This window comes from Anopheles bellator, chromosome 1 (assembly GCF_943735745.2).
Source record: "Anopheles bellator chromosome 1, idAnoBellAS_SP24_06.2, whole genome shotgun sequence".
Taxonomy (NCBI): Eukaryota; Metazoa; Arthropoda; class Insecta; order Diptera; family Culicidae; genus Anopheles; species Anopheles bellator.
The window spans coordinates 51,277,950-51,304,082 of NC_071285.1; the positions used below are offsets into that span (position 1 = coordinate 51,277,950).

The following is a 26,133-nucleotide window of genomic DNA, read 5'->3' on the forward strand; positions in this document are numbered from 1 at the left end:
AAAACATTGCTGGGTCTGGAAGAGCAACTACGTTCTAAGGAGTCGGCGCTGTCACTGTATAAACACGAAATGGACATGCTGCGAGGCGACCGGCACTGTATGCTGAAGATGAAGGAAGAGTTGGATATGCTCAAACCGAGGCTTGAATCCTATGCCATGATCCAGCAAGCCCTCAACGCAACGGTCCAGGAAGTGGATAAGATGCTGGCCAGTGATACGAGCAGGGCAACCGTCATTGCGCTCGCCGCAACGCTAAAACGAGAGCTACAGGCACAGGAGATTAAGCGGAAGGAGCAATCCGACCGACTACAGCGCCTGCAGAACGAGTTGATGGAGGAACGACGAAAGCGAAAAGCCCTCGAAGAGAACCTTTCATCGTGTGACAGTGAAATATACCGGCTTGAACAGCAAGTAAAGCAGCTCTCGGGCAAAGGGGAACACCATAATGTTTCGGTTGAAAGTGCCTCGCCCGAGGCGTCAGTAATAGCCAACACTCCCGATCAGCAGCCACCGGTACGACGGAAACGACCAATGGTGGAAGAAGACCTCAACACCAGCACTCCGTTGTCGGAAAAAGTGAGAAAAATTGTTAATTCTACCTCGCCCTATTTACGCATCAAAACTAGCAACCTTGGTCTGGCTCCACTGATGCGTACTGGACTTAGTTCTAAACCAATGTCCTCGTGCAATTCCAAAGACATTCGAGCAACCGGTAACGTCTCTACCAAATCCCTCGCCACGGCGTCATCAAAGTTTTCTTTGCTCGCCCATCAAAGACCGTCATCGTCCATCAAAGGAGGCTCTTCTCTTCTATCTTTGGGCGTGTCCACTTCAGAACCGGAGAATAAGCCTCGTTTCATGCTCACGTCATCTACCGTAACCGCGCGACTTAAGACAGGCAAGCTCAAACGACACCCATCCACTATTTTGAACGGAGAAAAACTGGCCGGCGAAAATGCGCTCGATAGAATAGCAGATCTAGACATAGTCGACATCGTTGGCAAGTGAACAGTGGGGTGAATGTTTTTATAATAAACTTCTGAGTTAAATTTTAAGTCACACTCACTTCCATGTACTCCTTTTTTTATTTTGCATCTCCTATCATTCCCCGGCCACTGCTTGGTAGCAAAGCCAAGGCATTCGGGATACTCTGAATTTAGGGGAAAAAACTGTTTACAGTTTAACCGGGGTGGGTTGGCCAGCGTTCTTCGCCTTGCGCTCCTCGGCACGCTTCAGTGCTTCCTCGTGCGACAAGTTGCCCTTCTTCGAGAAACGCTGGTTGCGCAGGAACTTCTGGCACATCTGGAAATGACATACAAATTCGTCAATGAAAAGAACGCAGCACCAGAACAACACAAACGCGTCTGCAACGCACTGAAGCAAATACTTACACCGCGGGTGGACTCGTACCGTTGACGCTTAGGCTTCTTAATGCCATTCTTATGCGCCTTCTGGTCTGTGGAGCGAAGAAAGAGTTTTTAGAATAAAGCGAGTCTGCAGAAAGCTAAACCGAGCGGCTTCCCCTCTTCGTCCAGTTCGGCACTTACTCTGGTTGTGATTGGTGTGATTCTTCGACTTGGCCATTGTTTTTGCTTACTTGCTTTGTACCTGCCCAGAAAGAGGAACTTGTCATTAGAATAAACTTCGAACATATTCTCATCGCTCAGACTCTTTTATCGCGCATACCTGGTACAAATTTGCTGAACTATCGTCGAACAACAACCTTTCAACGCAAAGAAAGAAACCGGAAAGAGAGCACAATGGCATTGACGTTTGAAATGTCAAACGACGGAAATCGAAGTTTTGTCGAAAGAGAAAGCTCACTCGACTGGTATAAATGAGCTAAGCATTATGATGGAACTGAAAAATTAAGATACCTCTTTAATGCGACCAATGCTTCAATTACATTGCTCAGTAGATTTAAAAGAAAAAAAATGCATTCCGCGCTTCATAACACATTCATATAACGGTAATTTTATTAGATAAAATCGGAGCCGTTGTAGCTTTACGCCAAAGTTCGCACTCTCGTGAGCTGTCAAACTGTCATTTGGCTAAGGAAAAATAAAGAAGCAACAAAAAGGAAAGGCTTGAAGATTGGCGAGATTGGCTCGGGCTGTGCAAGGAAAGGATACTCGAATCCGTTCCAACAAGAAAGAGCTACGGAATCTCCAGCTTGTGAAGTTCCACGCGCACCATTAGCAACGATGGAAGAAGATTGGGGTACGTAAACACATTCTGAGGGCCTCGCAAGTGCAGTGCCAAAGGTGTACCGTGTGCCTTGCATTGCCACGACGGTGCTTTCTATACATGCATTGTCACCTTTGCTCCCGATGTCTCTGTTCTTGTGCCTAACGTGTGCATCCTTAACCGTGATGTGTGATATTTTTGTGCCATTCTAGAGCAACTGGCCGAGCAGAAAGGGGGCGAGCCGTTCCCCAAGGCAAACGTGAACAAATGGGCTGGTGAAGACGAAGATGATGTAAAGGTATGAAGCAGTTCCTCTGTGTACGTGTGTAAGCAGAGTAAAAGTGCTTGGGGATGTTACGGCCACCACCGGCCCTGTGCTACATCGCTAATAGCTATAGTTAGGTCATGGGACGGGTTGGATCATTTAGTGATGCTATTGGGAAATGCAATCTCTAAACACTGCCGTTCGTAACAGTAGTTTTCGGTAACCCCTTCGCCAACAGGATAACTGGGAAGACGATGACGAGGAGGAAGAGAAGAAAGACGAACCAAAGGGGGAAACACCCACGAAGGATGGAAAACCGAAGAAAACGGCACAACAGAAACTTCTGGACAAAGAGGTAAGTTATGGGGCCAACACTAGGTGTCCATCATGGGAAGATTTCAAAACATATGCCTCAACTGATTCAATCATGTGAATACAGAAATTGAAACAGGAAGCAGAACGGCGGCGGAGGGAAGAGGAACTGGAAGCCAATCTCACGCCGGAACAGCGGGCCGCCGAAAAACGGCGGCTGCAAAAGCTACAGGAAGAGAATGACCTGAAGACGGCGATGGAAACTCTAGGAATAACGTCCGTGTCAAGTGGCGCTGGTGGTATCGAAGGAATGCATCCGACAAGCAAGGAAGAGTTTAGTGAATTGGCGGAAGCGATTAGCAAAAAGTTGGCAAACTTTCGAGCTCACAGCGAGTACCAGGGATTCTTGGAAGAGCTGCTACTGAAAGTGTTTGCCAGTTGTAAGTTGAAACTGAGCGAAAGCTGGGCATTGAGAAGCCGCGCCATCCGTTATATCACCTTTCTGTTTCGTTTTCGGCAGTATCATCGGCGGATATTCGAAAGGCAAAGAACACACTGGACAACCTGTACTTGGAGAAGCAAAAGGTCGAGAAAGGTGATAAGCCAAAGAAGACCAAGGGTAGCAAAGTGAAGGTGAAACTGCGCGTCGAAGGTGACAACGTATGTATTGGGAGTTTGCACAACCTCCGGCAAAAAACTCATGTCGCACAAATCAATCGCACTTTTAGTCGACGCTCAACGAATACACCAACCAGTATGACGATTACGACGAGTTTGATGATTTCATGTAACGGCGACCAATCGTACGAAGGCAATATCCGCCGCAGCCGTTCACCATCAGCGCCATTATCGCCATCGTCGTAACAGGGAAAGGCGTCAACCACACCTCGTAGGAAGCCGAGCAAGGGCTAAAGTTACGTATTTACATTACACGGTGTATTCTCTTGTCAGTGTTCCGGTATTTTGTTATTTTGTTACATTCAATTTGTCTACCCTGTCTCACTCAACATGACACCGTCACCGGTACGTTACGCATGGAACGTTGTTTGAAATCAGATAAAAAATAATATAGGATAGAAAATATTTACAAACAGTCAAAAAGTAGAAAGAAAACGGAAAAACATCGTAACACAACAATAACAACCAATGGACAAATCTACCTTCAACACAACTTCGGCACTTACGTACGTAGCGTTTGTTCTTTCAGGGCGCCAAAGTTGGGTGCTGACTGATTTTACTCGCATACGAAATAAGTGATTCTCGCATCATTGTGTACTTAAATATCTTTTACTTTATTCACAACGTAACAAGCACACACACTCGAAAAATACTGTTGAACACTAATCAGTTGACGGTCAGACGGGTCCTAACGTACCGTTCGATGGCAACGGCACCAACGAAGCGGATTTACCAAAATTATTAAATACCGTCTCATCCATCAGAAGTCCGCCGATGCTCGCGGTCATGAAGCACACGATGGAACCGGCCAGAAACGCTCGAAATGCCACGGACGTAATAACGTTCCGCTTGTCGGGTGCCATCGCACTCAATGTACCGATCATGATGCCCATTGAGCTGGGATTGGCAAAGCCACACACGGCATAGGTTGCTATTGCTGACGATCGGGGCTTAAATGGGAGAGTCGAAATGAAAACAAATTCACCCAAGCACTACCCCGCTCTTACCGTGATGACTTCCTCCTTGATAAACTCTCCTAACCGTTCGAATGCCACGAACTCATTCACGATCATCTTGATGCCGATCACTTTTCCCACGTAGTAGCTATCGCCCCACGGGACACCCATCACGTATGCCAGCGGCCGGAAGACGGCGCCAAAAATGTTCTCCAACGAAACGTCCTCCCAGCCAACACGCCATCCAAACCATCCCAGAAGCCCGTTGATGAAGGCAATAAACGCCACGAACGCCACCAAGTTGGCAATGATCCCGAGCACAAGCGGCGTGGCTGCACTTGCGCCGTTACTGGCGGCATCCAACAGGGACGAATCGGTTCTGTCGGTGAATGTGAAAGTGTACTTACTCCTCTTTTGGTTGAATGTAAATCCCTCGGCCACTTACGATTCCTCCATCTGAATGTTATCCGATCGCGTTTTGCTCTCCTCCGTTTCGGGGTAGATCAGCTTGGTGATACACAGGGCGCCCGGAGCGGCCATCACACTGGCCGTGATCAGGTGAGCCGGATTGGCACCGAACGAAATGTACGCCGCCAGTACGGTACCCGAGACGGTCGCAAATCCGGATGTCATGATCGAGTGCAGCTCGGAGTGGGTAAGGTCCTTTAGATACGGTCGCACCAGCAACGGGGATTCACTCATGCCGAGGAAAATGTTGGCCGCGGCGATCACACTCTCACAAACGGTCGTACCGAGAATCGACTGCAAAATCCAACCCAGCTTGAGTACGATCCACTGCATCGCCCCGAGATAGTACAGGATTGAGATGCAGAAGCTGAAGAAGTAGATCACCGACAGGACGGAGAACGCGAAGATGGCATACTCGTTCTCGCCGCTACCCACTAGCACCTGGCCGTACACGAACGCTGCGCCCTCGCCGGTGTAGTTGAGGAAGGTGGCCACCTTATTGCCGAAGCACTCGAATATACTGCGACCAACCTCCCAGCGGATGCAGAAGATGCCGAGCAGGAACTGAAAGATGACGCCCAGCACGACCGGCCGGTAGTTGACTTTGGTGTGGTGCTTCGACAGCACGAAGGACAAAACCAGCAGAAACGCCATGCCAGTCAGCGACATGAGTCGTTCGGTTTGGTCACGGGTTTCGAAATACACAAACAACGCAAACCCGACCAGCACCAGGCATACCGCTGCCAATTTAGTGTACCTTCCGATGGAAAGAAAACGATTACAAAATCGAAAACTCTCTCACAAGTGTTGTGAATTTTTAGTGAAAGAAATATTTTAAAGAGCTTTTTGTGGCAACAAGGTTCAAGTGATCTTAGGTTAGAGTACCATTCGTAAGAAGCTAGTTCCCTGAGTACTCACCATGGCTTGAAGAAGTTCGTTATCGCTCTGGACACAGGCTTAACGACCCACGATTCGAAGTATTCCGATAGCAACGGTTTCACCACGTGGTAGTACAGTAACCCCAGATAGATGAATCCCACCAGCAATACCAGGAATCCGTACCCGTCGCACCACTGCATGCCACATTCATCTTGCTCTTGGATGGGCGAAAGAACGGTGGGCAAGGTTAGTAAGCCCCTTTGCCGCGTGCTAAGAATCGTCCCATCGATCAACTTACCGAACTCTAGATAATAATTGGTGGCGAATCCGAAGAACACTACGACCACCACGTTGAGCAGAACGTAGATGCCCAGTTGGATGTGTTGCCGGTGGTGCTCAAGAGCCTGGCCCATAGCCAAGTACCAAGCGCTGACGCTGCCATTTGGGGCAGCGGGTTGTCGCGGGTCGTCCTCGCGGTTACTCGTCCGCTGCTCCACAAAGCCTTCCTCGCCGTTCGGGTAGGATAGCGATGGTACACCCTACAATTACCGAAATCCGCATGGACCCACGCATTAGTTCCAACGATTGGGTCCGGGTTTCGAATGATTGACGTTTCGGGGGAGCGCGTGGCCAAAACAAGAGATTCCGAAGGTAAATGAAATTTAGATAACACCCAAGTTAATTGTGCTTCAAGTGATAATGATCCGTCGAGCCAGATTACCTCCAGCGCAGAAGGTGCACCATTGTAAGATAACAGTAATAATAGTAGAACAACGAATCGGCGTCATTCCGTAAAGATATGACTTTATGGCCGTCTCGTTTTAGTGGTGCTCAAATCCCCTGGGTTGCTACCTTTCGTACGTACCTCCACAACTGTCGAAAATCCGTTCGATCGGCGTTTGGTGAGCCTGGAATCATCCTGACGAGGCGGCGGAGGAACGGAACGGTATCAGTAAAAACGACATTTCTTCACGGTAGGTGCTCTACTTTACCTCTGGCTCCGACATAACAAACGACTCGTTCTGGATACCACTCATGATGGAAGCAGTCGTCCTCTAGGTTCAAGCGTCGTCAATAGACCGATCGGGAATAGCGTCGCATGTCGCTCAGTTCTGAAAGTAGACACAAGTTCACACTGCCGTTGAAAGTGAGTACCAAGTCCAAAACGAAACAGCCCGTAACTTCAACTAAAATACGAGACCGAAATGCCGATTGCATTGGTCACTTTCACTTCAGATCTGGTCCGCGAAACTTGTTTCGTCTGATGCGCGTCTAGCACTGCACTAACACATGGCACCGTGCGTAGATTATCCGTATGCCGCTTTCCGGAACTCGCGATTTGCGGTAGGCTTACTTTCATAGGATTTTCCTACGAACGCCACGTGCCAGACCGATTGATGACCCGATGATGGGAGCAATACTGCGACCATAATGATCATTCAACCATCATCAGCATACGCCACCGTACACAATAAGTAGCTCATTATCACGTTGATGACATTGATGTATCGGAACCCCGTTCATTGGCCAGCACTTCTGGCGACCTTCTACTAAAGTAGGCACTTGACGCACCGTACCAACCTGCTTCTCACGTGATAATTTCTCGTTCAATTGATTCCGCACAGCTCCGATGGGCTTTCGCCCGTTTCAACTAGTCACCGGATAGGAAATGTTCTTCGGTTCCACACGGGACAATCTGTTCACCTCATCCCATCACTCGCGTAAACATGGCGCCACATGGCGCTTCGCAGCACGCACGGGCACGTCCACAAGACGGTGGCTAACCGTGGAATGATTCACGCTCACAACGGGCCCCGCCAAAACACCTGTTGGTCACGTTCCGTGTGTGTGCGTGATTTTACCAACGCGGACCTTGCGAGAATCGCGCGTTTTTGGATATCAATGGATTACTCACCACTGCGGCACGGCACTTCACGCTCTAATGGTTGGATGGCGGCGTCTATCGCTCACCGGTTCCAATCAAACTGACCATCGGTGGAGGCGCACCGATGTCTCAAATATGTTTGTCCATCATCAGGCGAATCACTGGGAGCTGGTTCACGTTTTGCGGTACGCGTAGCGATACGGAGGTCTGGTGTACTGAAACAGGGGAGACCGCAGGCCGTTGGAGCATTGATAAGCTGACGCACGGCCGCAGAGTTATCTGATGGTTGCGAGGGCACGAAAGTAACACCTGGAATGGGCGAGATGGTCGGTGTATGATAAGATCGAGACCAGACCACATCGAAGACCCCGTTGGAACGGTCGACCTGTTGGAACGCTGTGCGCTGCGACATTAAATTTGTGGTGTAACATCCGGTAAAGCGACCCGGTGCTGACCGCTATCGCTTTCGAATGCTTATTGTCTTAATCTTGAGCCAGTGGAACGATAAGATTCCGCGGGAATAAGAATTCGATCGGGTTGCTTCGGGAGCATAAATACGCACGCCGAGGGACGATCGATGGTCCTCTTCCCGATGGACACTCGGCTACTGGAATGTAATGCATTATAAGCTATTGGCGGTCTCAAGGAAGCTTTGAGATTTAGCTTATCTCCGAAGCCTCGATAAGACGTTAACCATATTAAGCGCCCTGATAATCTGTTCCGGTAATCCCTAGTTTTTGCCTATGGGATCAAGGGAATCAGTAACGGCCAACGGGACAACGGCACTGTTACTTTATCACTAGAAGTACTACCTTATATACAAGAGCAATACTCACGTGAATTGGAGTGTAATTAATTTTATCTCTCAACGCAACGCAGCTATTGAAGTATGCACCAAAGCTGATTGAAACTTTCCATAAAACTTGAACACAATTTTCCATCGACACTTGCCATACGCTTATCCACCATAACTGAATACTTTATTTGTCGTGTACGTCAAACAGGCGAAGCACATTATTCCTGCTTCCGGGACTTCCCGGGCACCGCCGCCATTCGTGCTCGCTCTCGACACAATAAATCAGTACGCACCATTTAGTGTTTAACATAGTATTTGTAATCCGTACAGGTAGTATTAATTGCTAACGATTATACTGCTACAGCCCGCCAGATGCGCATCGGAACAATAGAAGCGAACAATGGCCTTCCGTTCTAGCTATGTACAAAACTTTGTGGACGTTCCGATCTATGAGATTGAGATCGCCCATCTGGCGCTCGGCACTTCTCAAAAGCTCTGCTTCTGCTTGGGGATATTTCGTCGAAGAACTAACGGGCCCAAAGAATGGCTACAAATGGCGGGTCCTAAATGTGCACCGCGTCCTTAAAGGAGGGAAACTTATGTGGAAAAAGCAGATTCGTACAATAAATATTACATCTAGATGTTAGAATGAAGGCTGCCACCCAATACTAGCCACCCAGCCGCTGCTCGGTGGCTCTGAGGGAAATAGAGATAGAGAGAGAGAGAGAGTAAAGCTTGGCAGATGGGAAATGAATATTTACACGGCTTGCTTCTGCTGGTCGCCCACCGTCCAGACGCTCGTTAGACCTGAGGGGTGGATCGGGATCGATCAGTCGGCCGAAATTGCGTAAAGCTCAATCACCGCACCAAGTGGTACAGAGTGCGTTCGAATCCCAGCAGGAATTCGGATTCCATTCGCGGGGGGTGGCCGTCCTGACGGCGCAGGTCAAGCAAAAAGTATTCGTACGCTCAAAGCTTAAAGTAACCTGTGTGTGTGATGGTTTCGTTACCTTCACGCGCTCTAAACCTAACTCCTACGGCCTAGTGTCCTAGCGTCCGAGCCAGTGAAGTCCTCTCCAGGGAAGCAACTTAAGTACAATACTACGAAGCACAGGCACTCTGTAGAGTAGTGTGTCGATTGAGTTACCGGATTTTCTAGAGAACCAAACGCTCGCGCGGACAAGGAACCAAAAAAGGAACTCAAGGAGAAAGCGCATTGTGCCGGTGGCCGGTGGCCGCCTACCGCCCAGCCGGGCGGCAGGCACACACACCGCGGCCAGTTTCCTAACGTCTAACGGTTCGACTACGGCTAATGCTTATCGAACTACAACCTGCCCGAGGACCTACTGCCTAGTGCTACTACTACTACTACTACTAATGCTGCTGTTGCTGCTGTAGCCGCCTAGCCTAGCTGGAGGGTTGCCGGGCAACGGAATCATAGTTGCCGGTCTTCGGCCGAGGCGGAAGCGACCGAATCGAAGGCTGCCGACGACGAGGACGACAGATTTTCGTCGCTCTCTGCCGAGGCCATCGCCTGAGTGCTGGTGTTGGCGCGATGGTTCAGATGGCGACGCCTCTTGTGCGACATCTTGATCGCGACCGGATGCTGTTGCTGCTGGAGCTGGTGAAGATGGTGGTGCAGTTGTTTGTGGTGCACGTGCTGCTGATGATGGGCCTGGTGGCTGACGGCCGACCCGGGTTCCCGCGTTTCCATGTCCTGCTCGTGCTCGTACGAGTTGCCCGAGTAGCTTCCGGTGGTGGATCCGTTGAACAGATGGTAGCGCACGTTGTACCCGTAATGGTGCTTCGAGCGGAACAGGCGATGATTGTAATGCATATTTTTGTGGATGGCAACATCTATTCTTGGTTGGCTGTTGGCGGAAAGTGCGGGACATCGGGTTAGAGTGGCTACATCTTGGCTATCGCCGTATATCGCCGTACTTACTGTGGCACATTGTCCATTTCATTAGCGGTCCATGCGAGTGATTTTCGGAAAAAGCTCCATGGAAGTACGGTTGTAGCTGCAGGAAGATTTACAACACCGATTAGCGACATGACATTTGACATCGAACCGGAGGAACCTTATCTAACATCAATCGAAAACGGTCACACTTTAAGAAACGAAAACCAAACACACTCAAACGATACGGCAGCAGAATTAGCAAAACACAAAGCAGCGCACAGCGAGAGCAAGCGCAACACTAAAGCAAGACCGATCGAAGACCCGGAAGACCCGCGGATCTTCTGATCGCTTGAATCATGCGCAGCAAACTTCTCAGCGGCAAACGCAAGTAATCAAATAACGAACGGTTAGAACGAAAGCGAGCACTAAAAACGTAACGGAACACGCTTGCAGGAGCGGAGCCACTCGGGCCACAAGCATAGCAACCATGCTGGACGACAGTACAGATTGTGTTACCTAGAGCCTCCGGCTGTCCAGTGCTCCTGCCGTGCGGCTATGTAGGAATTTTGGAAACTCAACAGAATACCCCTCAGGAGAAAGAGAGAGGCTGAGAGGGAGACGGGGGTTCCCTGGTCACTAACCAGCCTGGGGCCAAAAACCGCCCATACAGCAGCGGAAGACGCGCGACGATGGCCCCCGGGATCCCCGGGACCGGACACGAACCGTCGGCATAAAAGTTGGGCCACTGGGGCCAACTTCAATTCGCGGCTCCGAAATGGAACCGTTCGCCAAAAGCGCCACCTAAGCGCAACGCCCAAGGTGCAGTTCCAGTATTCGAATTGCAGCTCGAGCTGCACGCCGCCGCGCCACACCATGAATGAAACGGTCGGCAAGCAGGATCTGGGTGCTAGACACTTTTACACGGCCACGGTGTCGGGGCGTAATTCGACACCGACTACCGGCCCGCGACTCGTAAATAAACGTGGGAATAGTGGAAGCCGCCGGTCTGGAATGTGGCCGCTGGTGTCTGGTGGTTACGCTTTTTTCGATCATATCGCGCGTGTCAGGCTATATTCTACCGCGGACATCGGTTGCACCATTCCGGCCGTACTGTGTCCGGAACTTGAACCGAGAATCGGGCGCTATAGGCGGCGCTTGACACGGAGCTGTGTTTACGTCCGGACCAGAAAGGCGCGATCCCGGCACTGATCGACGACGCTAGAGGAACGGGGGGAAGCAGAAGCCAGGCAAAGCCAAGAACACTTACCGTTGACTTTACTTGCCTCCGAGCAGTCGGGCGGTTGGAAGAAGTCGGACGCCTTCAGTGGCCGATCCTCCTGATCCTCGATGTCGATCGCGATGCCAAAGTTGCGGTTCGGTTTGTCCCACAGTTTCACCGCCAGCAGCGTGTCCATCGAGATCCAGCCCCGGTACGACTGGGTGATCGTGATGCTGCTGCAGATCCGCTTCTTGCGCTCGGGCGCTGGATTATCTGTGGGGTTGGGGAGGTTCTAGGTTGGTGACCCGCGGTTGCGTTAGTGGCCCCCTCACACGTACCTTTGCGGTTCTTCCGGTAGTACACCGAGGTCGTGATGCGGATCATCTGCTCGGCCGGGTTCTTGCAGTTGTCCGATTCGCGCAGGTTCCGTGTGCCGGTCGAGTTGATCCCGTTCATGTACAGTCTGCGGGATCAGCCCAGGGTAAGGGAAAAATGGGAAAATCAATTCAATCCTCGGTTCAGAATCCTGAGGCGTAGTGAGAGCCGTACCTCAGGACGGCCGAATTAACCGAGCTGTACTGCTTGTTGTGCGGCAAACGGAAGTACAGGTTCCAGGTGTAGTCCTCGTTCCACTGGCTAGTGTTGGTGTTCTTCGGCACCTCGCAGACGGCCGAGAAGGCCATCTCGTGCGTAGCCGCCAGCTGGCCGGTGGAGTCGTTTCGCATGATGTTACTCTCGATGTTCTGCTTGATGTTGTGGATGATTTGATTGGCGTACCTGTGAGGAATGGGCCCCAACCATTAGATTCGTGCTCCGGCCTCAAGAATTTCTACAGCCAATTCTGGGTCTACCCAGCCAACTTCTGTGGCATACTTTGCATAGGCGATCATACTAGGATCTTGAAAGCCACTTGCCATAAAAGGATGTCCTTTCTTCTTTGAAATGCAGCGCAACCCAAACCCCGATCTCTGGACGCCAGTCCAGACGCTCCAGCACTGCAACAAAAAAACAAGAAACAATAAACTCCTTCTTGACGTCCCGCCACATGTGCTGGCAATTGACGCTGTCGTCGCTGCCGGTGACGCCATAATTTTCATAAATAGCTCACCCGACCCGGCCCGGAGAAGTCCTCCAACGGAGCACGCTACCGGAGATTACGGCCCATTGCGACCTCTTGCCGTGCCGTTTATTTTATTGCCAGCCACACACAGGCGCACACACATGGACACAGACGGAGCGCTAGACAGCGGCTAGACGGCTGGCCACCTCCTCAGCCACCTCACGCCAAGGTCTACCACCGCGCTCTAAGCACGGACGAATCACGCGAGAGAACCACGCGCGCGACAAATCAACTAGTCTCCCCAGCCTCACGCGGACGGACGTTGGAGTCGCACGCATTCCAACGGAGTCGGTGGCGTCTGAGCGATCGGCGGCCACGGCGAACGCTGACAGGCGGAAACTATTGCCGCCGCGTCCAAACGTGAAGTGTGCCCACTCCTCGACCACTCCACGAAACTATCGCGCCCCGGGCCCCCGAGTACGCAGGACGCAGACTCCACTCTCGTTGGCCGTTGCATCTTCGCTACTATGTCGCCCGGCCGGTCGCCTTATGCTCCATGGCTGGCTGCAGCCGTGGGCCTATTAAATTACTGCGCGACCACTTGGGATGCACCGCGCGATGCAGCCGACCCACCCCGCCGACCACCGTTGGCATGCTGGCCCGCCTCCACCCCCCGCCGTGTTGTGGCTGAGAAAATCGCTCGCTTCGCATATGCAAACACAGAAAGCTGCAACAGCAGCTCCTAGCTCCTAGCGGTCGTCGTCGTCGTCGTCGTCGTCGTGCACTGTCTGCCGGCTGTCTAGACGGAGCGTGTTGTTTTTGTTATTAGTATTTTTCTGCACTCCTCAGCTCCTTCGCCAACTAGCCAGCCAGCCAGCCAGCCAGCCAGCCAGGTCACGACGGAAGGCGGCCGTCTCGCGTTGGGCGCGTTGTTGCGCCGCTCGCTTTTGTGGACTGTTCTTGTCTCACGGCTTCGCCGGCCGGCCCCAGGTATTGGTCAGAGAGCCCCTACACAAGACCCCAAGCCCCCGACCCCCGGGGTGTCGGTTGCGAGAACTCCGCCGCCAGCTTCTGGTGGCGCGCCTCACAAAGACCTAGATTTTTGCCGTCCTGACCCGTAACCTTGAAAACGCGGTTTTCCCAACGACGTCCCAGACGACGAAAAATGCGTGAGAACATGTGTTCCCTGGTCCCGTCCCGTCCCGGTTGGTGGTGTCTGCCGGTGGTGTTGACTTTCCCGCGACATCGTAACATCCTAGACCCCCCCTGGATTGCGTCCCCCACACCAGCAGATGCATTTTCCATTTTCCACCGGAACGGGAAAAAAGGGGCAACCACATGTCTGCTGGCATGTCGAGTGGTGCAGCGCTGCGCCGTGTGAAAGGAATGTCTCCCCACCGGTTGTGGTCTGTCGAATCGAAACGACGTTCCCCGAACGAAGGGGCAGAATTCTCGTACCACAAATCGGTGCCACCCCGGCCCGGGGGACGACCTTCTCCGACTGATTGGGCTATGCTGGGCATCTGTGCTCTGGTTTGTGTTAAACGCGCGCGTCATGCCTTGGTCTTATTGCTCCTGTTGGGACTCCATTTGCAGTTATTATGCAAGATCGCAGAGTGGGCCACTCGGAGCAGAACACTCCTCTCGAGTGCTGCGTGCCATTCCCGGGCAAACCGTGCAATGCAATGGGTTTGCATTGGTGGGAAGAATTTTAGCAACAATTTGGGGTGCCCTCGTGGTACCCTGATTTTGAATTGTGTCTGATACTCGCAGACAAACGGTCTGACAACTAACGACGCCATTAGCGAGCTCCGAGGCCAAGGTCGGGATCGTGTGCATTCGAGACGGCCCTAACGGCCGTAAAGTGCAGCCACACGCCGAAAAGCCGCCAGAACACGTCACAGAGCGTTGGCGATGAGATGATGGCGTGGAACGTTGCCAAGGAGCGATCCACAGCGAGTGCTAGTGGCCGGTCGGACGTAGGAATAATAAAGACTTGACACGTGTCGGAAGCCAGTCATGGTTAAAATCGGACCGGGCTAGGATGGCCTGACACGTTGATGTGTCGGTTCCCTGGTCACTGACTTCACACGTTCTGGGAAAAACGGAACCGAGCGGGCCGCGTAAATTATGAAGCAAACATCCGGCCCAACGCCGGTCACTCATCAGCTGTGCGTAGGTGTCGCTCCAACCGAAACCACGTGTCCACCAGACGCACCGCCACCACCGCCACTCGGAAAGTGCCTACGCAAGGTCTGTGCCACAGACAGGATGTTAGGTAAGTCTCGCCGCCTAGTCTGCTGACCCTAGCCGCGCTGCACGCGAAATTTGAGAGTCCCCAACCGAAACTGATAAATAGTTGCGGCCACTACGCTACTTCATTCACCAATTTTCCCGGTGAGACGGCGGTTGTTGCGCGCTGTTGCCGTGGGAAACAGAGTGGCCGGCAGGCGGATTCTAAGAATATTTTCACGCCACAGCTGTTATCCGGTGGGCTGGCGGTTGGAGAAAATTTTCCCCATTTCGAGCCGATCGAAGGGGTCGCCTGGTCGCTTTCATCCGCCCTGCTCGCGGTAAGTAATGGAAATGATCTTCGGTCAATCCGACATCGACCGAGACTTTGTTGCCCACCTTACTCCGGTGGTTGGACTGGAATGTCGTATTCACTCTCTCTCTCGAGTCAACAGCGCAGTAGCAGCAGTAGTAGTAGGCTGTGTCTAACGAACGGCAATTGGCTATTTCGCTATCTAACTATTTCGAACAATTGGCAGATTTGATTTTTGTTCTACTTTCGGAGTAGTTCTTAGTTATCATAAAATAATGTTCCATTTAATATTTTTAAGAATTAATTTTATGTAGAATCTAGTATGCAACCCACCAATACTAGGCACTTCAAACCATGGCTCTCGGGCGATCTGAATCGGACGGCGACAATTTGTGCCAAAATTCGCACAGCACTTCGACGTTGACTTCCCCGAGTCCGCAGGTCCGCTGGTACGGAACCGCATCGCGATCGGGTGCAGTATTAAAACTCAGCGTGGAAAACACCGTCACCGTGTATGCAACCGCGTCCGGAAAGTCGGTGGAAAAACGTGCCGTCCTATAAATAGGTGGGGGTGCCATGTGTTTTTTTCCCTCAATTTCTCAAACAACACTTCCTTCCACCGGGCGCCAGTTTTTCTGGTGTGTCTTTTGGCACACACGGTGCAACGGTGCACTCCCGGGAAGTTGGCGGGGAAAACTGTGGGTGAACCCCGGGAGGAAAGGGCAAGGGTACTTACTCTTTGCGCGTCTTGACGCGATCGGACAGGTCCCGGTCGGTGGTGCTCGCCGTGATGGCCATCGGGCCGGCGGTCCGGTTCATGTTCTGCTGTTCCCGCAGCACCCGCTGCTGGATCTTCAGCGCGGTGATGTTAACGTTCTCGCGCAGGAACTGCTCCCGCTCGCTCTCGGTCAGGTTCTCGAAGTCGATCATCTTCGACTCCGGTATCGCCAGCCCCTCCTCGAGCATGTCGCGCAGGTTAAAGGGCGCACTCAGGATCGGCCCGGCCTGGGCCAGGCACAGGAGGGCCAACGGGATCAGTGTCTTCATCGTTGCAAGTCACACAGGCTACTACACAAGTACGGCACAGCGCGCACACCGTTGCAAACGCACTGACTCGCCTACTGATTGGGTGTCCTTCGGTTCACCGACTCTGTGCCCTGATTCTAACTAAGCTAACGAATTATCTTCTCTTCTTCCTGGAGTAGAGATCACTTTCAACGGGCGCGGGACAAAGGGGAAATTTGGTGAAAACTTTCTCCACTGTTCCGGAAGGGGCTTCTCCGAGGTGCGAAACACTCTTGCTGCTTGCGCTACACTTGCGCCTGCCAAGAGGAGTGTGTATCAAGTGATTGCTCCCAAAGGAGGTATTTTATTTATACGGCACGGCCGGCGTGCGGCCAAACGAACCGCTCACCAACACAACCCGTTCCGATGGGGCGACGGTGCGACTGTGTGCGCGGTGCGAGCTCAAGTTCGAGCCGAGGAGCCGGGCGAGCACGATATCTGCATACCGAGGCCTACTGCACAGCAAAGGATGGCAAGAAGCGTGCTCGTTCTTCGCCCGAGACGACAGACACGCGAAAAACAAACCCCCCGCGCGCGTTCGCGAAGGGGGCCGCCGCAGAGCGTGCGAGCGGGACGGCCTCGGATCCGACGAGAGGCCCGACAGCGAAAGGATGTCCAAATTGGATATCGGACATTCGCTCCACCGCAAGCGGCTACCGGCCTACTGTGGCCCCGCCGGTGGGAAGTCTCTCTGTTCCACACACTGCGGGGCGAGAGAAAGAGAGAGCGAGAGAGAGTGAGTGAGAGAGTGAGATGGCCGAGCGTGTGCCGAAGAAAAAGACGGGACGGTGCCGTCTTGGAGCGAGATGGAACGAAGAACTGACGTGTGTCCGAGGAAAAACTTCGCCCGTCGAAAGGTTGCCTGAAGATTCTGCCTTTTCCTCGGCCACAGTGCCAAAGATAACATTCGGACTACACGATCGCGGACACTGCGTCAACCGGAAGCTTCAAGGGGCCGCTTCAAAAGATTGTGGTGGACTTCAACTAACGGTCTAGCATTAACTAAAATGCTCCCATCCTTCCTTTTATGTTTATGTTTATGCAATTCTGAAACATACTTCAAAAATGCGACCGATCGATCGTATCGCAACGTGCAGAACTTCCGGATTGAGAACGCGAGCTTCTCAATGTCCATCAATCCATCGCCACTTTTCCATGGATCTCCTAATGGAAGCAGGGATATTTGTGGGAATGTGTCCTAGAATTATACAGCGACCTGTGGCCGCAGCCGCCGAGCTCCAGTGTGCAATGGGCGTGTACATGTTGTAACGAACGAAAAACCGCACGCAAAAGGGTGGAACCAACTCCCGGATCTGCCGGTGTCCTCGGCTAGTCGGCACACCGGGAGCTTTTACCCAGAACTGGTCCAACCTGCAAAGGGATGGTGGCTGGCTGCGCCGATGATTCGTGTGACACGTGACACGAATTGGTCCAGTAAGTGCAGACACCCGTACATCGGGTGCCAATAACCCTGGCCGTGGCGATCGACCGTGGTCCTGCTGGTTCGAGTAGGAGCCCAAGACTCCTTCCTGCGGGTGTTCCGTTTTTTTCCCAGTAAAGGCCACACATCCCGTACGGCGGAACTTTGCATTACCAAATTTGTGTGTGAAATGTGTGCTTTCGGTGGCCAATTCGTATCGTCTGACCACCAATTTATTCCCAGCCTCTCTCCCTCTCTCTCTCTCTCTGTCGCCAGTTGGCAGAGTTCAAATAGGTAACCGGTATCATCAGCGGTAATCACCATCATCGGCGTCGGCGGGCAAGCAATAAGCAGGAAGCAGCAAATTTTTTATCATCAGTCGCCCACAATGGTCATCTCGTAATGTCGAACTACAATGTTTCCGTCCCAGGAGGGGGCTAGACGAATGTCTTGCTACGCACCGTGTAAACATGCGTGCGTTCCCACCGGAAGGCGGTCACTTAACGGGCCCATTTCACGGCCGCAGGAATTGGCCAGCCGCCAAAGTTACGCACAATTTTTCAATAGCCCAAAGCAATTGCTGAAGCCAGCCCGATCCGAAAAACATGCACTTAACCTCCGTTTATTCGTTTAATCTCCGTGAACGTGGCCCGAACGACGAGACAGGCGTCGGGAAGTAAAGGCCCCTCCCGCCCGGGTGCCACAAATCTAGCCGACCGTTCCGGTCAAAATATCTGTCTGGCTGACCCGGGCCCGACAGGGCAACGGACTAGAAACGGCGTGACGGACGACGAGGGTCTACAAACCACGGGGCGATTTGTCTGGCCCTCCCCCACCGCCCTGGGCCTAGACGGGCTAGATCCTAGACGCGACGTGTCTCGCCATTTGCGTAGGACCGACACGCCGCGACAGTGGCCCCAGACAGACCGCTCTTTCAAGGTTACTGCGCAGCGAAGCGGGGCGCTGGGACCTGCCACCAGCCTGCCTGCCACTGATCCTTGCCAGTTGTCTCGCCTCTAGGGCGATCGGATGGTGGCGGTGGCGGCGACGGTCGTCGATCGCTTCGCCACAAACTAGCTAGTTACAGCCAGCGTCCTCTGGCTCGCTGGAGCGAAATCAAGTTAGAGGTTTCATGAATCCCAACGGCGACTCCCAACGTCGCCCAACGCCAGCCGTTCTCCGAATTCTCCCAGATTTAGGCTAGAATTTCGCAGGCCAGCGAGATGTCTCGCTCCTAGGTTCTATATCACACATCGTTGGCGGCATGGTTGTTTTGTTGCTTTTCTTAGAACCGCGCTATGGGGGGGGGGGACGCAGCAGCGCAACATAACAGCATCTAATTGATTGTGCGGCATCGCCGACGTGGCAGTGACCGCGCATATTTTTCTATTAAATCTTATCTCTCCACAGTGTCAATGTGCCTGGCCCACCGGCTCTGTGGGTGTTTCACACTGTTCTACGTTTTTCAGCGAGTTCGGGAAGCCGAAACAAGGTTCCGATTGTGTGGAGTTGTTCTTCAAATAACACCACTTTCGGTTGGAGATACAATTTCAAAATAAGCGAATGAAAATTGAAGACAAAATATAAAACACATGCCTAATTTAAATGTCCTACTTTCCAATGTACTGTTGGAGAAATAATATTAAATTTGCTACGTAAATATAACTCCCAGATGGAACGTGGGATTAAATTCCAGCAGCTTCCACGGATGTATCTCAGAGTTGGATAACAGTAAATAACGGATCCGTTGCTAACTATGCTGATACATATTAAAACACAACGTTACAGCAAGCAACAGAGATTAACATTGTCTTAGTTGCAGGCCAAAACCCCTCGACAGTTGTAATTGCCGGTTAAGAAGAAGAATCACTTATCAGGGCAGAACCAAATCTAGTACTCACTGCCAACGCTGAATCATTTTCGAGTAGTTCGAGTTGGAGTATCGCAAAACAATTTTCAACAGCAGAACAATTCGGGGAAAATATTACATTTTTCTCAGAAGAACAACAAATTGGTAAATATTTTGAATGTAACGAAACATTCTGTTTCCGTGATTTATTTTGACCAATTTTCCAGTAATGGAGGGGCGCGCTGTACCCAACTCTGACACATGTCCCGATCACCAAGACGCCTAGAACCGAATCAGTGTCGCCGAAATGGCCCGTCAAAATATGATGATATCAATGAACCCGGAGTGGACGGTCAACAAGTTCAGTGACACCGCCAGCCTAGCCGGGTACCGGGACCCCCGAGGGGTTGGCTGGTGAACGGGAGTGACTCGAAACCTAATAGAAATTGGTCACCGCCCGATTTGCATACTTATCATCAACTGGGCCGCCTAGACGGTGGCCATCTGCAACGACCTAGGCCCCCATCGCCACCGCGAGACACTCCACGAGGGGACCCGGCCGCTCTAGCCGGAGACGCCGGTTCGTCGCAATCCCTTCCGTCGCTGGGTCGTGGACTCCAGCGCGGTGATTTGCCGTAATTTGGCACCGGTCTATTATTGGACCGCCGAGACCGACGTCTGAACCTGAATGGCGCAAAATGAGGTACTTTCGTTTCGACCGCCAACCAGCCACCCCGTCGCGACGTCCTGCCCCCGACACTGGCAGCAACAGGAACCGCGAACCGGTGAGTAAATCTCGCGAAGTCGCGAAGCCGTGTAATTCCGTGGAGGACCGAGCGTCTCCATTACACTCGGTTGAACGTACAATTAATAGCTTTGACACGCATGTCGCACGCAATGTAAACACACGAATCGCCGGCGGGAGCGAAAAAGAGACAGACAGACAGAGAGAGAGAGAGGGCGTCGGGCATGCCGCGGCAACGGTCCGCCGGGTCACGTTGATTGGATTGAATGTCTCCGTATCTAGTGCAATTGCGTCTGGGATCGGGCAGACGCAGGGCACCCCTTCGGCCAGCATTGGTCCGCCCTCAGTCCTCGGACCTGCCGCCCGAGCATTACAATGTTGCATGTTCCAAGAAAGCGTGCCCATCATGACAGGCCGCCTGGCCGGCCGGAAGATCACAATTCTTGTGCCACCGTCCGAAACTTCGTTTCCGGTCGTCGGTCGGAACTGCGTTTGAAGAAAAGTAACCGGGCGCCCGCTAGTAAGTCGTAATTGACGTCGTCTCACTCTTCTTTTCTGGACAAGTAGATCCCATTGCTGGAACCTGAGCCCCACCCCGGACACTTGACCGATGGCGGCATTACCATAGCTCGGATCGGATGCGCGCGACAGACGCGTGTCCGCGTAGTGCGAAGTGTCATCCGATCGTGGATCGCTGCGTGGAATCGCCGGTAAACAACATTCCACGGACGGAGGCCGGCTTTGCGGGCGGGTCAGGCTGGCAGGCAGGCGGGGCGCCAGGGCGCCGAGATTAATGCCAGGGCGCGGTCCGGTCCGATCATGTTCCGCAACGGAAAAGGCCTCCCCGGTGGGTTTTGCGGCGTAGTAAACAACTTGCCCGCCCCGTTGCGGCCCAGCGTGAAAGTGGACCACGGGTCAGGGGTGCTGTGTCCTCTCGTGTGTCTCGTGGAGCATGTTCCGGGTGTCTGGAGTGATGGGCCCATGCTTAGATATTAGCACTAGCGGGGCCGGGTCGTCGTCTAGACGGGCGTCTAGGATGATGAATATTCACCCGATCGGCGGCGACGGCGGCAGATCCTCGAAGGTGCCCACTTGCTAATCAACCGGCCCGGGGCACGGAGTTCCTGCAGAGATTCGGCCGGTCGGCCGGTCTAATCAGTGGCTAGAGAGTGCACTAGGCGACGGGAGATCCGGGAAATTTGACTTGCGAATCGTACGTCTACGCGAAGGTGTCTTGACCTCGTAATTCTAATCGCTCTCGGCACTCAGCCCGCTGGCGCTGGAATCTCCCCGGGATCCTGAGTATCACCTGACGACGACGGGTGACGACGACGCTGATTAAGTCATTTGATCGGTGTGGTAATATCGGTGCGTTGTTTGTTTGTTCACTCGTCCACCGGCCCGTCCGGACGCTCCGAATCCGGCTGACAGCTTGTATATGCGATGCGCATTGGCGCATAAATTATGTGCTGGACTTGCCGATTTTTTGTTACCCTGATCCTCTTTCTTTCTCTCGCACACACTCCCTCTCGCTCGCTGTCTCGGCAAGGGCTTTTGCGTCTTGGACATCTTCAGGCCTTCGGGGGCTTTTGGGCTCTTTTGCCAATCGTTATGAAACAAGCAGCTAAATAAGCGTCAGGAGCGCTGTCACGTTGGCCCACACGGCCTGGCCTGGCTGCCCATAAACGAACCGCAAAAATGAAATGGAAATGATCGCCCGGTCACCCGGTGGACCGTATTTGGGCTTCCTCCCCTCGGGGATGTGGCCGAGACCTTAAAATTGGACGACCCCACCAAAAAAACCGGCCACAATGTAGCTATCCCATGAATGGTCAGAACGGTGTGGGGGTCCATCTTCGGCCAAACACGCAATTGGAGTGCGTTTGGGGCGTCCGGAAAAGTGAAAAGGACAAGTGCTATAGTTTGGACAACGGTCCGAACCCAGCTCGATTCCGGTTTGGGGCCCGGTTTTTGGCGCAACCAATTTTGCATCTGCGCGTGTTCATTCATTGCACTCATTGGTTGCACCACCAGTTGGCCAAGTGGATCACTGGTTTGGCCGAAAAGCATTGGCCAGCAATTGCCTTGTAACGACGAAACCGGAAACGTGATTCCCGTTTATGGTAGCGATGGGACAGGATCGATGGGCGAACAATGTCCATTCAGGACCCGTCGCCGGTTGACGACGCACACGATACCATATTGGCCCCAGAACGCCATAGAACTACCCGAACTTTCGTTCAGCAGTTCCAGTTATGGGACAATTTGTTAGAACTTTCAATTAATTCATGGGCTTTTCACTCTCCATCCAATTATTTCATAAGCCGAGCGTTGTCATATTCAAAATCACTTCATTATGTATTTTATCACATTCTGACCGTTTTATGACGCTGCTTGCTTCAAACACACTAATTGTTGTTCATAGTGTTTTCCAGCAATCATTTCATTGGGTTTGAGAGCTCTTAATACACCACGCCTTTCATATCCCACCATATGCGCAGTGAATATTTTCGCTTTGATTGCGATGGATTAGAGGCACAATGACCGTAGTCGTGAAACACCTTTTTCATAAAAAGTAATAGGGAGTAGTCCCATCTATTCTGTAACCGCAGCAATTAATTCAAACTCCTAATACAAGAATTATATATTTCGGGATCAGCAACAGGCTATTACAAGTCACGGACTATCCCCACCGTGTGCCTATGCTCCAGCAGTGGCTGCGACGCACGTACAGCGCTTCGGGAAGGAACTGATTCGTCCCAAAACACGCCATACAATCTATGGGTCTCAGTGGGTCAACGATTACGACTGCCAGACAGAAGCGCCGCAAGCAGTGCAGACGTTCGGCCGACAAGTCGCACACACATTGTGCCCCAATTTTATGCCACCCGTCCCGAAGGATAGACCGAAAGTGCATCTTATCTGCATCGCCGCGAGACGACCCGTTCCCCGATCGATTGGCGTGCCAGGGGCGAGGTGAACAGCCTGATAGACCTGGCCAGCAGGAACTCGCCCGCTCGCTCACTCGCTCGCTCGCTCGTTCGTGGGAGTCTCGACCGGAAAGTCTGCCAGACCGCCCGGTGCCGTGGCCGGGCCCGATGGCACGTCTGGGGCTGCACTTTATCGTGCGACGTCCGGGCTGCATTTGCATTTCGCAGAAACTGCACAATGATAAAAACCGCAACCCGCAAGTCTGCCGGTGGCGTGGCGTTGCATAAAATGCACATATGTAACGAGTGCCCGGGAAGCGAGATGCATCATCAGCACCCATCCTTCGCTGACCTTATTCGGCTCCGGGGGAGCCAATCACGTTCACGGAAGGCGATCAATATCACACCGAAGACAGGCAGGCAGAGAGAGAGAGAGGGAGCGCTGGGTGCGCGACGTCCTGTCTGGGGTTCTGGACTGACCTTTTGAAACCAAAAAAAAAGGTCCAGTAACAGTGTGCCAAACGTAAGAACCGGGACCTAATCTGATGGCTAATAATCTCCGGTAGCTCCTAAAGTACCCCGAGGAGAACCCTCCGAAGTAAGTTCCACTCGCCGAGCGATTCTTATCCAGCCAGACGCTTCTCAAGAGCGCAGCCACCTCCCGGCCGCTGGCCCCAACTTCCGCTGCTCCAGTGGCTGCGTGACACAGTTTGGCCTTTTATAAGGAAATGGCGAGCCGAAAGCCCCACGCTCGCCTACCGGTTGCCGTTCGCCATGTCCCGCACGTCAATTTATTTTAGACTGCATAGACACACTGAACACACGCATACGAAACTCCCTGTTTTGGTGGCCACCCTTCGGCCCACGTCCGGTCCCCCCCACTAACCGCCGGACGGACCGACCGTATTTATTGCGATTACAAGTTTTGCTTTTATTTTTATCATCGCCACCATCATCACCATCATTGTTATGGCTGCAGTCCGGGAGAGCGAGGGCCCTCGCCAGGACCTGCCGGCCCGATCGTAGCCTTAATGCAACCACCAGACACCAGACGGTAATGGTTTGCGCTGCGCCGGACCGGCCCGCGACTCGCTAAAGCTCGCGTCGCTCCCGTCTCGCGGTCCTTCGCGCCCGGCCGGTCGACGTTGTTTAGAAGGTTGCATTTGCGCCCCAGCCACACGCCGGACGGTTCCAAAGTTCTCCCATCGAGACGAGAGCCATAGCTGAGCGAAGCAACAACCAGAACGAAAAAAAAATGGCCCAGACAGCGGCGTTCCGAGAGAACTGACCACTTCTGGCCACTTCTGGCGACGGCTGCAGGATGGCTCGTCGGAAGGCTGGCAGGAGAACGAAGCGGAGAATGGAAGTCGTTCCCGGCAAGTCCCGGCGATGCAGCAGTTAGGTAGTAGGTAGGTTAGTTGATCTTGTTCTCCGGTTTGCTTGTCCCCCCCCTCTTGGGGCCGGTTGATGGTGGTTTTGTTTTGGCTGTCCGTCCGACGTTCTGAGGGGGGGGATTCTTCGCCATCAATATTCACCCCGTCCGACCCACTGCCGTCAGTCTCTGCCTCGGCAGACACGATATTGGTGTGACATAACTGGCGTCCGCGGACGGCAAACCCTTCAGCTGCTCCGTGTTGCAGTCCGCAGGCCGACATTGTTTTTATCAGTTTGACCTACATTAGTGCACCCTATTGGCCTGGAATGAAACCGAAACCGACCGACGATTGCGAAACGTTACCTCCGGTCTCTAGGACGTCTCTAGGATGTCTATTTTGGTAAACATTTTTTTCGACATAAACTCAGGCCAAATCGTAAGCAATTGCGGGTGAGTTCGGTCCACATTCCAAAAATTCTAAATCGTTATATTGGAAACCACTTCGAATATAAATTTAAAAATTAATGAATTAATAAGAAAAAAAAAGATCGATAGATAGAAGACAAAAGATAAAGATAACAACAAGGAATAAGATAACAGACAAAACATTCGCCAACCAAATGAATTAAATATTGCAAAAAGACACTCTGAAAAACTATAACAGGTCAATTCAAAATGATGCTGATGATGATCTAGTCATATTTCTTCTCTATTTAAGGCGGAATTGACGTAACTTATAGCCCGCTATTTGGACTTCTATTTGAACTATAGAAACCCTCGAATGGCTAAACTTGTCGGCGGATAATTCAATAGACACAAATCTATAAAAAAAAATGATGATTAAATATTACGTTTATATAAATCGTAATTTTATCAGTTGTTGTGTTTTATCACCAATTGTTTCATCGTAATGATTATATCCCTCATTATGCATTCTTCAGTAACTTTGTAGTCCATTGATTGACTTACTAAATAACTGACTAAAAAATAGAAACAAATCCCAATTGAAAAAAGCTGCCGTTAATGCAAACATTTAATAACATTCTAAACGATCGACACGTTTGTTCATTTCCCACTCGAAATGTTTTCAAACGACGCAATAAGAGCCAAGAACACACACCGACACACATACACGAAACCGGTCACACCGGACGGAACGCCAAGTACCTAAACTTATTAGCGACCGTTTTTCGCCAAGTTCAATTAAATGTCCGGCATCCTCCAAGTTTCACCTCGCCCGGGGATGTCGCCAGCCTCTGGCCCAGCGGCGAATCCAGCGAACGAGACACGACAACCTGCACTTACACTCCCACCTGCCCACCCGGTGCCCTCCCCTCGGGCGGGAAGGTGGCCAGGGATGCGGACCGAATACGCAAAACACGGCGAGAGGTGAAAGAAAAATCTCATTAACATTAACAATTGCAATTGCTGTCGTTTGCGTAGCGCGCAGTCAAAACAAATTTATCAACCCTTCTGCGGGGCAACGGGGTCGCGGAATGGGGGCAGGAAGAACGGGAAGAACACGAACACGGGTGTGTGGTGTGCAAGTGCAACTGCATTCGCCCCGGTGCAGATGCAGTTTGTCTGTGGCCAGCT

General features: G+C 52.1%; 5 protein-coding genes across 5 annotated transcripts; 2 read left to right on the plus strand and 3 right to left on the minus strand.

Annotated features, from left to right (window-relative positions):
• The first annotated feature begins 30 nt into the window (after window positions 1–30).
• On the plus strand, window positions 31–1,008 carry LOC131215800 (uncharacterized). The gene is made up of 3 exons (XM_058210197.1): window positions 31–576; window positions 698–779; window positions 836–1,008. The coding sequence occupies exons 1-3, from the start codon at window positions 70–72 to the stop codon at window positions 1,006–1,008; spliced, it is 762 nt and encodes a 253-aa protein (XP_058066180.1). The 5' UTR covers window positions 31–69.
• Window positions 1,009–1,044: 36 nt separating this feature from the next.
• Window positions 1,045–1,787, minus strand: LOC131205297 (large ribosomal subunit protein eL29). Its single transcript, XM_058197335.1, has 4 exons — window positions 1,687–1,787; window positions 1,548–1,608; window positions 1,392–1,456; window positions 1,045–1,302 (listed from the first exon to the last, which is right to left on the minus strand). The coding sequence occupies exons 2-4, from the start codon at window positions 1,582–1,584 to the stop codon at window positions 1,174–1,176; spliced, it is 231 nt and encodes a 76-aa protein (XP_058053318.1). The 5' UTR covers window positions 1,585–1,608; window positions 1,687–1,787; the 3' UTR covers window positions 1,045–1,173.
• A 274-nt stretch (window positions 1,788–2,061) lies between these two features.
• On the plus strand, window positions 2,062–5,617 carry LOC131205296 (eukaryotic translation initiation factor 3 subunit J). Its single transcript, XM_058197334.1, has 6 exons — window positions 2,062–2,220; window positions 2,400–2,485; window positions 2,691–2,807; window positions 2,892–3,204; window positions 3,285–3,424; window positions 3,493–5,617. The coding sequence occupies exons 1-6, from the start codon at window positions 2,205–2,207 to the stop codon at window positions 3,553–3,555; spliced, it is 735 nt and encodes a 244-aa protein (XP_058053317.1). The 5' UTR covers window positions 2,062–2,204; the 3' UTR covers window positions 3,556–5,617.
• Window positions 4,120–7,450, minus strand: LOC131205293 (uncharacterized transporter YutK). Its single transcript, XM_058197332.1, has 8 exons — window positions 7,327–7,450; window positions 6,738–6,857; window positions 6,611–6,664; window positions 6,044–6,284; window positions 5,785–5,962; window positions 4,844–5,623; window positions 4,450–4,777; window positions 4,120–4,392 (listed from the first exon to the last, which is right to left on the minus strand). The coding sequence occupies exons 2-8, from the start codon at window positions 6,780–6,782 to the stop codon at window positions 4,120–4,122; spliced, it is 1,899 nt and encodes a 632-aa protein (XP_058053315.1). The 5' UTR covers window positions 6,783–6,857; window positions 7,327–7,450.
• Window positions 7,451–8,630: 1,180 nt separating this feature from the next.
• LOC131212965 (protein anachronism) lies at window positions 8,631–16,423 on the minus strand. Its single transcript, XM_058207071.1, has 6 exons — window positions 15,890–16,423; window positions 12,098–12,325; window positions 11,887–12,011; window positions 11,597–11,821; window positions 10,372–10,447; window positions 8,631–10,297 (listed from the first exon to the last, which is right to left on the minus strand). Exons 1-6 carry the CDS (start codon window positions 16,198–16,200, stop codon window positions 9,862–9,864), a joined length of 1,401 nt encoding a protein of 466 aa, XP_058063054.1. The 5' UTR covers window positions 16,201–16,423; the 3' UTR covers window positions 8,631–9,861.
• Between the last annotated feature and the right edge of the window lie 9,710 nt (window positions 16,424–26,133).